Source organism: Gekko japonicus, unplaced genomic scaffold (assembly GCF_001447785.1).
Source record: "Gekko japonicus isolate JY-2015 unplaced genomic scaffold, Gekko_japonicus_V1.1 scaffold1430, whole genome shotgun sequence".
In the NCBI taxonomy this organism is placed as follows: Eukaryota; Metazoa; Chordata; class Lepidosauria; order Squamata; family Gekkonidae; genus Gekko; species Gekko japonicus.
The window spans coordinates 37,710-54,163 of NW_015176014.1; the positions used below are offsets into that span (position 1 = coordinate 37,710).

At 46.5% G+C, this 16,454-nt stretch overlaps 1 protein-coding gene across 1 annotated transcript in view; it reads right to left on the minus strand.

The window, feature by feature from the left end:
* TMC8 (transmembrane channel like 8) overlaps window positions 1-16,210 on the minus strand; it is a gene marked incomplete at its 5' end in the record, with an annotated part of 28,677 nt that extends 12,467 nt beyond the window's left edge. Inside the window, 7 exons of the mRNA XM_015426565.1 lie at window positions 66-213; window positions 1,400-1,539; window positions 1,834-1,913; window positions 2,023-2,175; window positions 14,419-14,570; window positions 15,411-15,574; window positions 16,175-16,210. Of these exons, the coding sequence (XP_015282051.1) occupies window positions 66-213; window positions 1,400-1,539; window positions 1,834-1,913; window positions 2,023-2,175; window positions 14,419-14,570; window positions 15,411-15,574; window positions 16,175-16,210 (873 nt within the window). The remainder of the gene's footprint in view (window positions 1-65; window positions 214-1,399; window positions 1,540-1,833; window positions 1,914-2,022; window positions 2,176-14,418; window positions 14,571-15,410; window positions 15,575-16,174) is intronic.
* Between the last annotated feature and the right edge of the window lie 244 nt (window positions 16,211-16,454).

Genomic DNA, 16,454 nt, shown 5'->3' on the forward strand with positions numbered 1-16,454 from the left:
ATAGGATGACTTGGGGAAAGGGATAGGACCAGATTATTGTATTCTATAGGTAAACTATACTGCACCTTAAAGCCATTGTAAATACTCCGCTGATTGAGGGTTGCCACCTCAGGGCTTTGGATGCAGAAATCCCATTCTGTGAAGATCCTGGTACTGTTGTATGGCTTGAATTCCCATCGTAGCATCAGCCACTGCACCAAACTGGCCGTCATCCTGAATATTGAGACATTAGATGGGTCTGTCACAGATGTGCAAAACCTTTCTTCTAGCAAACTGATACATTCGCTGTAAGCAAGAAGATGGAGTTTGTCACAAAGATCAATCCAGGGGATGTGACTCAACACTGGTAATGCCCAATTTCCTCTCAGATAGAAAGAGGTTGCAGGAATGAACATACATTCTTGGTAGGCCATGAAAGTGGGCCAACCACTGTGAGAGGCAATAGTGATGGTAGAAGCAGGAAGGAAGGAATAAAAATGTAATTGATTATCATAGCATATGGAGGAGATGGGGAAAGGGCAAGGAGATTTTGTTTATCCTAGTAGCCAAGGATGAGCCAATGTGTGGATCAAAACAGTAAAAAAATGGAGCCAGCCTCTGGCTACAATTTCAGATTGTGAAAACTCTGGGGAAGCTGGGGAACTCCTAGTTTTGCAGAAAAATTTGAAATGTTAAAAAGTAGGCTAATGCCTGTCCCCCCCCCCCAAAAAAAGGTAACAGCGTGCACAGATATTGCAAAAAAGAAAAAATACTGGTTTGGATGGCATATTAGGTTAAAATGCACTCATATTAGGTTGCCATGTGTTGGTAGTGGTCATCACAAAAAGGATGAGAAAAGCACAGCTGTACTGGCTTCAGTGGGAAGGAAACAGTTTCAAGCAAGAAAAGCACAGCTGAAGTTGGGGGAGAAGAGCAGTAGAAGGGAAGGGAATTGTGGGGGTGGGGGGGCACAGTCTGAGCTGGTAGAGGAGGAGCCAGTGGGATGGAAGTAAGTGGAAGAAAGTCGGGGCTGGAAGGAGAGGGATGTGACTCCTCCATTGCAAGTCCCTCTCTTGTTAATATCATATTGGATAAATGTTTCCAATTGTGAAAAATATTGGGCAGAGGGACATGCTGTTAACAGAATATGTTGGAGTAGGTTCTTCACTGAGAACTTATGTCAAATGATGGGCTATACTGCCTCTTTGTGGTTCAGCTATGGAAACAAGATGACCTCCTGAGGTAAGGGAGAAATTAATATTTCCAGAAGTTTTAACATACTACATATGCAAATTTGTCCCTCCCCATCTCAAACCTTCTGCCCCACAACTACTTACTTTTCCTCCATACCTCCCCCCCCCCTTTCCACACTTTCATACCTAGTCAGTTCTGAGTCCTGGGCTCCATCTGGGCCACTTACCGTAGCAGGATCCAGAGGAAGCTAGCAAAGAGGTATCCCAGGATGCTGAGCAGGTAGGCTAAGTGTACATTATAGTTGTTCTTGTTGTCCTCTTTTACACGATAAGCACCATAAAACAGGTAGGAATGCTCCAAATAGCCCTGAGAGGAAATGAGAGAAAGCTTGTAGATTGGCCTAACCCACAATCATTTTCTAAGGTTCAGATTCACAGTCTTAAGGGGCCAAAGAATGAGTGGGAATCCTTCCACCAGTTCACCTTGAACCCAAGAGACACTACTGCCTGTCTTTGCCCAAAGCTTTCCCTCTTTTCCACCACTCAGTTTTCTAAACTTCAGGTACATTCCATCCCAAGTCTCTAGCCCCACATAGTTGCCACCCCGTCAAACGTTCCTCCCCGGGAAGTGACCTGCAAACTGTATTTCCTGCAAACTCACGTCCCCAGTGAAGATGTCCTGAAGGTGTTGCCAGGATGATCTATGACTGATGTCACTGCTGTAGTTCATGCATTCCAGCTCTAGGAGAAAGGATATCCAACACTTAGATATCAGTGTAATTTTTAACCCAGCCAGAGTGCTGAGGGAAACTCTAGTATGTATGCACTTGAAGATTCAGCAAGGACTCACCTGCACTTGGACCCTTCAGAAAACTGGTTGTGTCATGGGAGATGGTAACAGGCAGCAGTATAAAGCATATGATGAGCAGCCCAGCCAGGAAGTTGATAAAAAGCAAGAGTTTCAGGAAACTGAAATAGGACTGTATGCCTGGGCCAAAAACCGCTGAGAGGAAAAGAGGAGGTAGAGATGATACACAAGATAAATCGTGTCCCAAATTGTGTCCCAAATTCACAATCACATATGTGATTGCCTCCTTGTTGGTTTCAGTCTGCCCTGATTAGAGATGCTGTCAGTCACTGGGCATGTAGAAATATCCATACCGCTCAATGTAATGAATATACAAAAACATAAATCAGAGGCAGAGGTGGGTTTCCCTTTAGAAGAAGAAGCACCCTTGCTCACATACTAGCTGCCTCCTCTTCCTGATCTCCAACAAATCACCCAACCCCATGACCACCCATGGTATTTACGAAGCAGGATTTCATTTTCCTTCTGTGTTCTCAACAACTTTTGCAGCCAGCCAGCCTCTAGAAGTCCCCCCTTGCCTTGTACCAGCCAGCTCAGTGGTTGTAAAAATAATTAGCCCAGCTGGTGGGGAGGTCTATGAGTACCAGTATTTATGAAACTAGGGCCTATTGTGCATGAGTGTTTTGCCTTGCTTTCACCGTGCATGTCTGTCGGGTTTTCTTTTTCATTCTGCATTCATTTTCCTCCCTCCAGCACTCAGTTCACTTTACATTCACTGTTTCCCTGGGTTGTCTGAGACTGCTTTTGTGCTGATTTTCCCCTTGTTTTATTTCCAAGCTGAAGGTAATTCAAAAGTGTATAGATTCCCTTGGATTTCCCCCACCCTTTTCCTGTCACTCCAAGGCCAGTCCACTGCCCACATTGAGGTAATTCCTTCCACTCTGCACGCCAGAGCGACGTGTAGCGTCGTGTCCTGGCGACGGCGGGTGCAACGCATCTCGCCATCCCCATGGCACAGATTCTGCAAAGACACACGATCCCTCGCAGTGACTTGGCAACCCTAACATCTTTGCAGGATCATTCCTGTGGGGACAACAGACGCGCCGCACCATGCTGTCGCCAGGAAGTGACGCTGGGTGACGCTCTGGCAATGAGGCTCGAAACTCGATGGTACCATCAAGTTTTCAGCCCCATTGCCAGAACGTCGCCCAGCGTCACTTCCTGGTGACAGCATGTTGTGTTACAAGGAGGAATGGTCCAGCCAGGGAGCATGTTTCCCCCGCCGGATCGTGGTAAATACTTGGGAACTCTAGCTACAACCAAAACCCACAGCTTTCCTTAATTGGGGTGGGAATATCACTTGTGACAAGTGGGAGGGTGGCATCCAAAGGTTTTTTTAATTTATGCAGCTGCCCTATTGCAGCTGTGCAGTAGTGTCAAGTGCCACCTTCCGTTTAAATCCCCATGGTTCAGTTCCTTGAATGAAAGAGAATACAAAGGAAACTGACAGAGTTTTAAAAAAAATCCTCCTGAAAGTGACCAACTATTTTTGAAACTGACTAGAACAGCTGCAAAGCTCCCTTGTCTTATTGCCAAGCTCTAGTGGATTCTCTGTTGATGTGATGAATGGAAAAGAGTCATCAGCCTCCTCCATTCCCCACATGACCCAATGCTGGTCTTTCCTCCCCTCCCGCTACAGAGCTTACGAAGAGGCTTCTCAGAGAGCTGTCAGAGAACCACATTCTTTCCCTGTAATTTTCCCCCAGTGATTCGAGACTAGTGAAAGTCTCATTTCATGTTGTGGGTCAGCCAGAGCTCAGCAATAGTGAGGACTTCTCAGGAGAAGAGGACTCCTCAGGAGAAGAGAAGCCCTGTGTAGTCAGCCTTGAGTTAACAGAAGCTGACCGACAGGAAAATGAGCTGCAGGCCTGTCAGGATGCATAGCCAAAAGCTGGTGCAGAGCCACCAACACCCTCCAGCCCTGATTCAACAGATGAACCTCAATTGACCATTTCTAACCCACCAGTATCACCCACACCCTAAGAGCACCACAGATGGAGGCTGAGAACAGAGCTACAGACAAGATGGCAAAGTGTTTCCAGGCTGCAATCCTGTGCACACTTACTTGGGCGTAAGTCCCCCTGATGCCAGTGGGACTTCTTTTTTAAACCCCCGAAGGGATATTTTTTATTTTGCAATAGACTACAGAACTACAAATAAAATATTGGGAAGGGAACTACAACTAGGGATAAAGGAAAGATAACCACACTATGCTAAAACCCCAAGAGGAGGAGATCTTATCTCTGTTAATATAAGTGTTAGTACTAAAAGTGTTAATATCACAATACACTTGTAGAGTTCTTGTTTATCACAGCTTCAAATGTGTTAATATGTTGTTATGAGAGAGCTTTCTGATCATCTTCTTGTTCTTAGCTTCAAACAGTGGGACTTACTTCTGAGTAAACATGCTTCGAGCTGTTTCTATGTTGCCATAACAGGAATGGGAAAAGAACTTTTTATTTCCTTCTACCAGTCATTCTTATTTTCCAATACGGAATTAAATTGACATGAGAGACAGATACTGAGGTGGGAAACCTAAGTCCCCCCCCCCAATTTATTGGCACAATACTAAAAAAGCTATCCAGAGCTTCTGCTAGAGGACCCCATACAAATTGCAGCCCTGTGCAAAAGCATGGAAGAGTTGCAGCCAACTTTGTACCGGTACACACACACACGTTGCCAACCAATGATCACAGCTTGCAATGCCAGTGTCAGTGGGTTCTACTGTGCATTCTGTACACTCAACATGTTCCCCCATATTATGAGATTATGGGACTCTCCCATTTTTCACAGTGGCTGATAGCACAGCAAAGAATCCCCCAGTCCATTGTGGAAATAAATACAACGGCCTCTAGAAAGAGGCTCTGGGCGGGTGCCCCGGCCTTGGACACTCAGTGTCAATTTGCTGTGCTGACATCAGCAGGGTATAATGACACTGAGTCCACCATTTTCTCCAGAGGAACTGATCTCTGCTACCTAAAGAACAGTTGTAATTTTGAGTGATCTCCAGCCCTCACCTGGAGATTGGCAACAATGGTTCCCCAGGAGGGAATGGTTGGATTGGAGGGCGGAGTCTGTGGCTTTGTACCTGTCCGAGGTCCCACGCCTCCTGAAACCTCACCCTCTCCAGGCTCCATCCCTCACATCTCCAGGAATTTCCCACCAGGAGTTGGCAACCCTATCTCCTTCCCAGCCAATCATCAACCTACCTTTATTTCCCCCTCACTCTTCAGCTTTCTACCCCCACACACCTGCAGCCTCTCCCGTGCTCTGAAGTCCTGACTGCTACGTCACATTGGCTGTAATACCGGGGCCACCTCAGCAGCATATAAGGATACAGAGCCCACCATTTTCTCCAGGGGAACTGATCTCTGCCACCTGGAAAGCAGTTGTAATTCTGAGTGATCTCCAGCCCTCACCTGGAGATTGGACACATTTTACCTCAGAACAGCAAACTGTTTAGAAGAAGAAGAAGAGATTGGATTTATACCCCGCCTTTCACTACTCAAAGGTGTCTCAGAGCGGCTTACAAACTCCTTTCCCTTCCCCTCCCCACAACAGACACCCTGTGAGGTAGGTGGGGCTGAGAGAGCTCTTGACAGAAACTGCTCTTTTTCAAGGACAGCTCTTATCAGAACTACGACTTGCCCAAGTCCATCCAGCCAGGTGCAAGTGGAGGAGTGGGGAATCAAACCCGGTTCTCCCAGATTAGAGTCCACGCACTTAACCACTACACCAAACTAGAATGTTAGAGGCAAAAGCCAATCAAGTCGCATATGCAAACGACCTCTGTGTTCCGAGGCAAAGGCCAATGAGGCAGCATATGCAAATAACCTCTATGTTCTGACTGGCTAGGGGGGGGGACGACAGCTGTTTGGAATGTTAGAGGAGAGACTCAAGCAATGCAGCCAGTGGATAGGGACAGATTCTGAATGACACACTAGGGCGCCAACCAATTCCGGAGCGTGTGGAATGTTCTAGAGAAGTGCCACCACCATTCGGCTTTTATATATAAGGGAGATGGGGCTTCCAGCTGCTTGTCAGTTTCCGAAAGTCTGGTCAATTTCAACAGTGGGTTCCTTTCTTTTCTCCTTCAGTGGGGGAAGTCATCCAAACTGGTTAGGTCATGCCTCCTCTCTCTCCAGGCAGGGCTATGCAAATTTGTGTAGACTGTATTGGCTCAGAGTGAAGCTGATCCTCCAGTTTCAATAGCCCTGCCGCTCCAGCAGGACGCCTGAGCCTAGCTCTGCTTTCCTGGAGGCTCTTGCCTTATATGGAAGATGGAGAAAAGCGTTGAGGAAAGGCCCCATCATTGGTCTTAAAAGAAGAAGAGACCTTTAAGACAGCCTCTCCCGCCTGAGTTTCCAGGCACCGGAGACTGGCCAAAGGCAGAAACATCTACAATGCCACAAACGGCCCTCCGTGAGAGACAGTTATGGCAGGCCTCTCCCACCTGAGGATTCAGGCATCAGAGACTGGCATGGGCCTCTGTCGGTGCTGCCAGACCCGAGGCTCCGGGTTGTTAATGCAGCCAGCCCCCAACTGCACTGGAAAAAATCCAGCAGAGCTCAGTACTGGGTCTGAACCCAGAGCTGGTCTCTTGGAGTCTCTTACCCTGTAAGTATGGAAGACGGAAGGGCCTTGAGGCAGGGCCCCATGGCTGGTCTTAGACAGGGGGAGACTGTTGTGACAGGCCTCTCCCGCCTGAGGATTCAGGCATCGGAGACTGGCATGGGCCCATCAGTGCTGGCAGACCTGAGGCTTCGAGTCATTCGCCAGCCGGCCCTCGACTGTGCTGAAAACACCCAACAGAGATCTACTGGGTCTGAACCCTGAGCTCTTGGAGCCTCTTACCTGTAAGTATGGAAGACAGAAGGGCCTTGAGGAAGGGCCCCATTGCTGGTCTTAGAAAGAAGGGGGAGACCATTGTGGCAGGCCTCTCCCACCTGAGGACTCAGGCACTGGAGACTGGCATGGTGCTGCCAGACCCGAGGCTTCAGGTCGTTTCTGCAGCCAACCCCCAGCTGCGCTGGAAAACCCCAGCAGAGCTCTACTGGGTCCAGCAACCATGAGGAGATCGCAGCGTCTGGCCTGCCCCATACAGACTCGGAGGCTTCCGAGCCTACAGGGAGTGAGAGGGTTGGAGCTGAAGGTCAGATCCCCCCCAAGAGACACAGGGGCAGTGGGATGAGGACCCCCAAGGTGAACAAAGGTTGGATCCAAGCAAATGCAGCAGAGCAAGCCCCCCCCCCCCTTCTCTGAGGCCTTTCCCAGCACGGTTTAGGCAGTTCAGGGAAATTCCAATAGGGCGGCTGCTCGGGTTTCCCCCGCACTTTTTCTGCCCTCCCTATTTAGGCCTTTAGTTTGGCCTGGGCCTCCCCCATCCCTGTGCATATGCAACCAGGAATCCTGTTGGCCTTTCTGTGGCTAGGATTACTTGGCCAAGCAGTGGCTATGACTGATCTTGCTGATAAGAACACTAGCACCAGCAGCATCAGGAGCTTTTGAGAGCTAGTCAAAGAACCCCACCCATGTCAGGCTTGGGTTCAGGGGTGGAGGGGCTCTTTTCAACCATAGGATATATGACAACAACCTCTGATAAAGAGGAAGGGGAATGGTCAGAAAATTCTCCTAGACCTTTCCGGCTGGAACATCTCGAGAGATTTAAAAAAGAAAAGAAAAAAGTACCTTTGCCTTTTCTTAACTACTAGTTGGATACAAAAAACCCCCACAACCAAACCAACCCTAGATCATCAGCGCCATCTAATTTAGATACTAGAGGGTTTGAGAAACCATCCAAAGGGTCCTCAAAATTGTCCATCTCCAAATTCAGTGAATAAAAATATTAATAATGAGACGCCCCTAGGGGATCCCCTGAAGCAACCTCTCTGACAAGCTGAGCCACCACCTGCCATGCTCTCAGATTTTTCTAGGGCCATCACGGTTTGGGCTGCTAACTTCCTTCAAGAGCCCAACACTGACCCCTTGACGCTTGAGAGATCCATCCTAAAGATTAAAGGGCTGCAAAATTTGCAGCAGATGCATCCTAAGAGGCCATGCAATTTGGTGCCAGAGCACAGGCCACCAGTATAGTGGTAAGAATGAACCTATGGCTAAATCATTGGAAGGTGGACCCTGTCTTTTAGATTCATTGGCACTAAAAATAAAAAAAAAGGACTTTAGGTGCTCCTGCACCTTTGGCTATAGGTCCAGATTCCAACAGAGACAGCTCCCTCCTAACAAACAGGACGGGAACCAACAAAACGAAGACCAACCACCTGACAATATGGTTGGGGGTCAACTCCAGCAGTTTCCTCACTTTTGTGTTTCTCCACTTCCCAAGACAGAACAGAGACACCTTTCCTTTGTCCTGACCTATTCAAATTTAATGCACGTAGGGACAGTGGAACCAGTGCCCTTAGAACAGCATTTCCATGGGATTTATTCCATTCCATTTGTAGTCCCAAAAAGAGCCAGGGACTGGAGAGCAATTCTAAATTTAAAAAGAGTTGAAGCTATAGGTAGAACCGAGCAGTGTCTCACAAAAGCTCATACCCTGCCACATATTTTGTTAGTCCTTAAGGTGCTACTGGGCTTTTGCTCTTTTCTATGGCTACAGACTAACACGGCTGCCCATCTTGATCTATGGGTAAAGAAGTACAAGTTCTAGTTTAAAATCTCTTCACTGGATTCTGCAGAGGATTCAGAGTACTCAGCAGGATGACCACGTGATGTCCTTAGGCCTTCAAGATGTTTAACCTGCATATTCCACCTTCCAGACAGTTCTTCCCCTTTTGATTTTCAGGGCTAGCATTTCCAATACAAGGCCTTACCCTTTGGGCTGACATAATCTCCAAGGGTGTTGGCCAAGGTCCTGGTAGTTCTATTAGCCTACCTACGACAACAGGGAATCCACTTTTATCCTTACATGGATTATATGCTCCACAGTACCTAGGCAGCAGAGGTGAGCTAGGACACCAAGTCCATTAGGCAATCTCTTCAGGCACAAGGATGCCTGATTAATGTGTTAAAAATAATATTAATAATCTCACAACCTCTAGTGACATAGTCCACTTAGGGGCCAGGATTCAGATGAGGATAGCCAAAGTGTTTCCACCTGCAAAGAAGCAGGAAAAATTGTTGGAAGGGGTGAAAGAAATCTGGCAGATGTCAGTGGACCTCATGCACTAGTTGACAGTACTGGGACTGAGGATGTAGTCCATAAATCTGATTCCTTGGGCCTGCTTCCATGCCACACCTTTACAATGGACTCTTCTCCCTTGTCAGAAGGACACACACACACAAAAGGGTGCACAGATGTCAAGATACTGCTCCACCCCACGCACAAAGAAGTCACTAAACTAGTGGTCTTCATGAGCAAATCTGACAAGGGGAGTCGGTTTCCTCCAGCCTCCTTACCTGATGGCAGTTATGGCTCACAGCAGTAGAGGCCGGGGACCACACTGCAAGGATCAGATAATCCAAGGCAGATGGAGCCTGTTGGAAGATATGAACAGTATGGACCGGCTGGAACTTGTGGCAGTCAGACTAGCACTGTGTGCTTTCCAAATCCTATCGAGGGCACACAGTCAATACTATGGCCAAGGCACACACCAATTGGCAAGGAGGCACCAGATCGATGGTGCTCCTCCATGCATCCAAAATCCTGTTCATTTGGGCCGGTTGGGGAAATGGTAGTTCTAAAAGGGGAACACCTTTATGGTCTTGCAAACCGCCAAACCAACTGGCTGAGAAGGAAGGAGTTAGATCCAGGAGAATGGAGTCTACACAAAAAGATCTTCTAGCAAAATCACACTTTATTTCAGGAGCCCTATCTTGGATCCTTTTTGCAACATCAAGTTGCCAGGTTTCTAATCATTTTGTATGATTCCAGGGCAGAGGGCAAGGGCACACGCACTTGTTGTTGATGCAGTGGTCTGCTGTATGCTTTTCCTCTGACCACACCGATCAGCTGAGGACTGAACAAGGTGTCAAAGGACACAACAGAAGTGATTTTCATATCTCCTTTCTGGCACAGAAGTCTTTGGGTCTCAAAGCTAGTGAAGATGTCAGTGTCTCCCCTGTAAAGATTGCCAAGTGATAGGTTCTCCTTGTACAAGAATCCACTTGCCACCCAGACTCTATTTGACTCCAGCTGACAGCTTAGAGATTGAACTGGCGGATTTGGTAGGACTGGGCCTTCCAAGTTAAGTAGTTGACACCATGGTGCAGTCCAGAATACCTGCTTCCAGTCGTCTCTATAATCGTACATGGCAGACATTCAGAAGTGGGCCAGTACCAAAAAGCTGAATCCACTGAAACTTACTTACAAATACATCATTCCCTTTCTACACCAAGGTGTAGAATCAGGTTCTAAGATCGGATACCTGAGGAGACAGGTTGCAGCACTGGCCTCTATGTGGGACTGCATAAGGCTGCCTAATTTTTTCTTCTCATAGGCACTTTAAGCTTCCCTGAAAGGAACCATACAGTTGGCTCCTCCCATTAGGCATTAGTTGCTTACTCGGAACCTGTCTAAAGTGTTACAGGCCTTGAGCAATCCTCCACTTGATCCTTTCAAATCATCAGAATCTAAAGTCTCCTTTTTGAAAGACTTCATTTTTCATGGAGAGATGACTTCTGCAAGAGGATTTCTGAATTAGGGGCTTTATTGGCTGGGATGGAATTGTGTATATTTCACAAGATCTCGGTGGTACTCAGGAGGGATCCTTCCTTTGGGCCAAAGTTTTTTTCCCTTATAAGAACATAAGAACATAAGAGACGCCAATGTTGGATCAGGCCAAGGGCCCATCCAGTCCAACACTCTGTGTCACACAGTGGCCAGAAATACCAGTGCCATCAGGAGGTCCACCAGTGGGGCCAGGACATTAGAAGCCCTCCCATGTTAACCAAGAGCTGATACTACCACCTTTTTGTCCTGTACCATGTTACCCCAATGAGAGAGTCTGGCACAAACTAGACGTGCTCAGAGCTCTGTGTGCCTCCTTCACCGGATGGCGCAGATTAGGCGAAAGGATTTTCTGTCTGTGTCTCACAGCTCAGCCTTTAGGTAAAAAAGGTCTCAAGCCATGTATCTGAGAGACATATGAAGTGCAAGGCCTAGGACCTCCAAAGGATGTTACAGCCCACTACACCAGATCTGCAGTAACATAGTGAACTTTCCCACCAGTGTTCTAGTGGAAGAAATCGTTAGAGTCACATTCTGGTCCACCTTTTATACCTGTGTGAGACACTATAGGTGGGACCAGTTAAAATCTGCAGAGGCTTCATCTGGTAGAAAGGTGTGCAGCATAGTGGTAGAACAGACAAATAAGAATGAGGATCCTACCCAGGTTGTAGCTTGGGCATATAACCAGTTTGGATGACTTCCCCCACTGAAGGAGAACGAAACATTGGAACATACCTGAAGGTTTCTTCTCTTCAGTGGGGCGACATCATCCACATCCCACCCAAAATAAAATAAAACAGAATAAAATCTAGTCGGATGTAAAATCTGTTATGGAGCTGGGCTACACTATGACTGGAGGGTCAGCCTCACTCTGAGCCAATACAGTCTACACAAATTTTCATAGCCCTGCCTGGAGCGAGAGGAGGCGTGACCTAACCAGTTTGGATGACTTCGCCCCACTGAAGAGAAGAAACCTTCAGGTAAGTTCCAATGTTTCGTTCCCTTTCATTCAAGGAACAAATGCTAAAAAATGCATGCGCCAAACCTGAAGCACAACGATTTAAATGGAAGGTGCTTGTTATTGGAGAAGGGTTCATGAAATGTTACAAAAAATATGTTTGATATTGTTACCATTTAAACCTGAAATGTTTTTGCTTAATATTATGCCTGAAATAAAAGATAAGAAACTTAATTATACATATAGTTATGGCAGCAAGAATTCTTTACGCTAAGTACTGAAAGAAATCAGAGATACCAATGGAAAATGAACTTTTGACAAAAAAAAAAAAGAAACAACAGAAATGGATATATTGTCGGACTTGTTAAAAGACCAAAGCAAACAAAATGTGAGAGACAATTGGATACCATTCTATGACTGGGTGAAAAGAAACTTCAAAGAGCAGGAGTAATGGATACAACTATTATAGTTTTAGAGAAACTCTAACTTGAACTGTAAAGAATCTGACTTTTTTCAGGAATCACAATAGAAGATTTTAGCGAATTGATTAAGTGTTACTTTGTTGTTGTTCAGTCGCACAGTCGAGTCCGACTCTTCGCGACCCCATGGACGAGCTCTCTCCAGGCCTTCCGGTCTTCTGCCGTCCTCTGAAGTTGGCTCAACTTCATGTTCGTTGCATCGATGACACTGTCTAACCATCTCATCCTTTGCCGTCCCCGTCTTCTTTGACCTTCAATCTTTCCAAGCATCAGGGTCTTCTCCAGTGAGTGCTCCCTTCTCATTTGGTGGCCAAAGTATTTGAGCTTCAGTTTCATTATCTGGCCTTCCAGGGAACAGTCAGGGTTGATTTCTTTGAGGATTGACTGATTTGTTCTTCTTGCAGTCCAAGGGACTCTCAAGAGTCTCCTCCAGCACCATAGTTCAAAAGAATCTATTCTTCGGCGCTCGGCCTTCCTTATAGTCCAGCTCTCGCAGCCATACATGACTACTGGGAATACCATTGCTTTGACCATGCGGACTTTTGTTGGCAGGGTGATGTCTCTACTTTTTATCATGCTGTTTAGGTTCGCCATCGCTTTCCTCCCAAGGAGCAGGCGTCTTTTAATTTCATGGCTGCAGTCACAGTCTGCGGTGATTTGATGACTAGGGAGCCATGTACCTGATGTTATCTGCAGGTCGTCTTGAAGAAACAGGCTCTGAAGAACTGCTCTTCCAAAAGCAGCATCAGTTTTAGCACAGTGCATCACCACCAGGAACTTCTCAAAGGCTGAAGTCAGTGAACCAATAGCAGACCTGCAGAGATATGTCACCAAGTATCTGGAGAAAGTGGCAGAATCAGGAGCCATAATGACCCTTTCACAGTACTAGCTTGCTTGATACGTTCGCATCAAACTTTAAAGCCAGGAAGTAGATATTTTTCTGGTACTCTCTTGCTTTCTCCATAATCCAGCGAATGTTGGCAATATGATCTCTCGTTCCTCTACCTCTTCGAAACCCAGCTTGTACTTCTGGTAGTTCTCTATCCACGTACTGTTGAAGCCTAGCTTGTAGGATCTTGAGCATGACCTTGCTAGCGTGTGATATGAGTGCAATTGTGCGATAGTTTGAACATTCCTTGGCATTGCCCTTCTTTGGGATTGGAATGTATACTGATCTTTTCCAATCCTGTGGCCACTGTTGCGTTTTCCAAATTTGCTGGCAAATGGAGTGCAGAACTTTAACAGCATCCTCTTCTAAGACTTTGAATAGCTCAGCTGGGATACCATCACCTCCACTAGCTTTGTTGTTAGTAATGCTTTCTAAGGCCCATTTAACTTCACATTCCAGGATGTCTGGCTCGAGGTCAGTGATTATACCGTCGTGGTTGTCAAGGACATCGAGGTCTTTCTTGTATAGTTCTTCTGTGTATTCTTGCCATCTTTTCCTAATCTCTTCTGCTTCTGTTAGGTCCCTACCGTTTTTGTCCTTTATCATGGCCAGCTTTGCATGGAACGCTCCCTTGATTTCTCCAACTTTCTTGAAGAGATCTCTAGTCCTTCCCATTCTATTGTTTTCTTCTATTACTTTGCACTGTTCATTCAGGAAGGCCTCCTTATCTCTCCTTGCTGTGTTACTAGTGCTTACTAGTGTTAGTAATTATATAAACGAAAGAGATCTGGACACAAAGAATTAAAATGAAAAATGTGCAACAGCGTTTATATAAACTTGATGGAATTTCCCATGATGTCTTATCCCATCCCCTGTATCCTTCCTGTGTTAAAACCAAATAAAAAGTTATAATAAAAAAATAAAAACATAAATGGAAGGTGCTTGCTGGATGCTACTGCGCAGCTGCAATAGGGCAATTGTGTAATTTTTTTCAAAAACTTTGGATGCCACCCCCCACACGTCACAAGTGAAGTTCCACCCCAATTTAGAAAAGTGCATTTTTAAAATTGTAGCTGTAAAATAAATACACCAGAGAAAAAAGAATGGGGCATACGGCAGGCACAGAATCCAAAGTCAAGCTTAAAGGCTTCTCTGCTGTAAGCTGTGCATGCATGATAGGCCTCTGTCCCTTCCCAATGACAAGAGAGAATTTTCTTTTTTCCTTCTCGTGCTCCAACTGATCTGCCACCGGAGACGCATTCTCATCAGCCCTATCCCATGTTAAAGTTGACACAGATATCAGTAAATAGGCCAGTGACTTTCTGTCAGCAGATAGACTTACAAAGCTGAGTGTTCCTCTTACCCTCAATCTCATCCAGAGAAGCCTTCCAGAGCTGGCAGATCCTGGCAAAGTTCCAGATGCCTTCTTGAAGTTGCCTATAGGCCCTGCATCGTTTTTGGTGCCAGGTGACCCAACTGGCCACCTCTCTCCTTGTGGATGTGTTCAGCTGCCTGCTTGAAGGAGATGTGTTTGAGTTTCCTTTCTGTCTTGTGAATCTGTGAGGCTTTGGGAGATGTGGTTAGAAGGGAGCCACATACCCATGTTCCTGATTAGGCTGTCCCCACCCCACCCCCAAGTAGGGATCCAGTCTCTCTCTGCTCCACCAACCACCATCATCCCAACCAGTTAATGGACTGTTCCTGTATGGGATAGCTTCCTGGCTCCCAGTTACAAGATGAGGGAAACATAATTAAAAATAGATTCAGAATCTCAAACAATAAATATGGACTTTAACCACCACCACCCTTTCTCGGTGGATCATAACCATCTTCCTGCAGCAATACCCCCACCCAATGGGGCTGTTCTACCCACTACCGTACTTTTCCTAAGAAAGAGAGGCACTTTTCCAGCTTGTGACTGGGTCACTGAACTGTGGTTTTAACCAGGCCTATTTTTGGGCAGGAACGCACTGGAATGGAGTTCCACCCACTACAGCCAAAACCTCTGTGTATGTGGCTACAGAGGGAAGGCCTGGAAAGTGCCCCCCCCCCCCCGGGGGCCCCGGGGGGGGGGGGGCCGGGGGATTCCCCAGCCTGTCCAAGAGCCGGCTTGGCTGGGCTCCCCGCAACTGCGGGGTGCCCAGGTAAGCCAAGGGAAGGCACAGGGTGTGTGGCCTAATATGCTAATGAGCTGCATTGTCAGGGGTGTAGCCTATTATGCTAATGAGTTCCTGCTGGGCTTTTTCTACAAAACAAGCTCTGGTTTTAACCCTATACCATGGCCTAGGTCAGCTGTCCATTGCAGTTAGACAGCACAGGGCTAATGATGATTTGCCACATAATGTCACTCCCGACCTGAGGAAACGCTTCTGTTGCATAGAACAAGGCATGGCTCTGAGCTGGTGGTCACCCAAGTCCTCCAGGGAAGTTTCTGTCTTCAAGTCTGGGCTGGCAGTTAGAGCATCATGCTGCGGAAGTCTATGTTGTATGTTCTGGGAGTCCTCCATCACTTCAAGTCCCTAAAAAAAAATATCAGGCAATGGGGGCATGGAGAAGAGACCCTAGAATTAGACGCTTCCAACATCCTTTACCACACTGCTTGTGTTCCACGGCTGACTTTCAAAGACTACAGCCACACACTATAGCCTAATCCTAAATTGTCCTTCATACATTGTTTGGAATTAGGAAAACAGCAAAGTAAAGTAAGGTTGAGGACAGATCTTACAGGGAGAAAAACACACATTGGCTATTGCACTTTGAAGTTGAACACTGAGGCAAAGCAATTAAAAATAGGCAAACTGGACAGGCTTCTGTAAAACGTATCAAAGCCAAGTGAAAAGCAAAAGTGGAACAAACTATAGTCTGACAGAATGTACAACAAACGGAACCACTTTATATCCCACTGGGCACACTCCTGTTTGCATAGGGAACTTCAGTGCATGGTTTCAGCTCTCCATAAAGCCACTTTGGGGTTAACCATGTCACTGCTACTTCACATTCCTTCCCATTATTCCCTAGGTGGTTGTTCCCAGGCCCAGGATTCCCATGTGTAGGTCATTCTGGGATACAAGCTATAAACGAATGGTTTCATCCCAATCTGTCTGGAAAATACTACTCACAGGATGTTGTTGCTGTTTTCTTGAGTTCTTCTGAAAAAGGAAATGTCACCTTTGTTCACTGTACCACCAAACCCTGTCCAGTCAACCCTAAATTCTGGTCTGGCAAAGAGGCTCCCTCAAGAGATAGGCTGGAAGTACAAGCAGTTTACTCCAGTTATGACTCTTTTTTTCCTTGTCAGAGGGGATGATATAGAAACATGGCCATGTGACAGGAACAGGCAACTTCCTGTAATGCAATAGGACAGGGTATCTGGGGTGGTGTCATGCAATTAAAGCATTT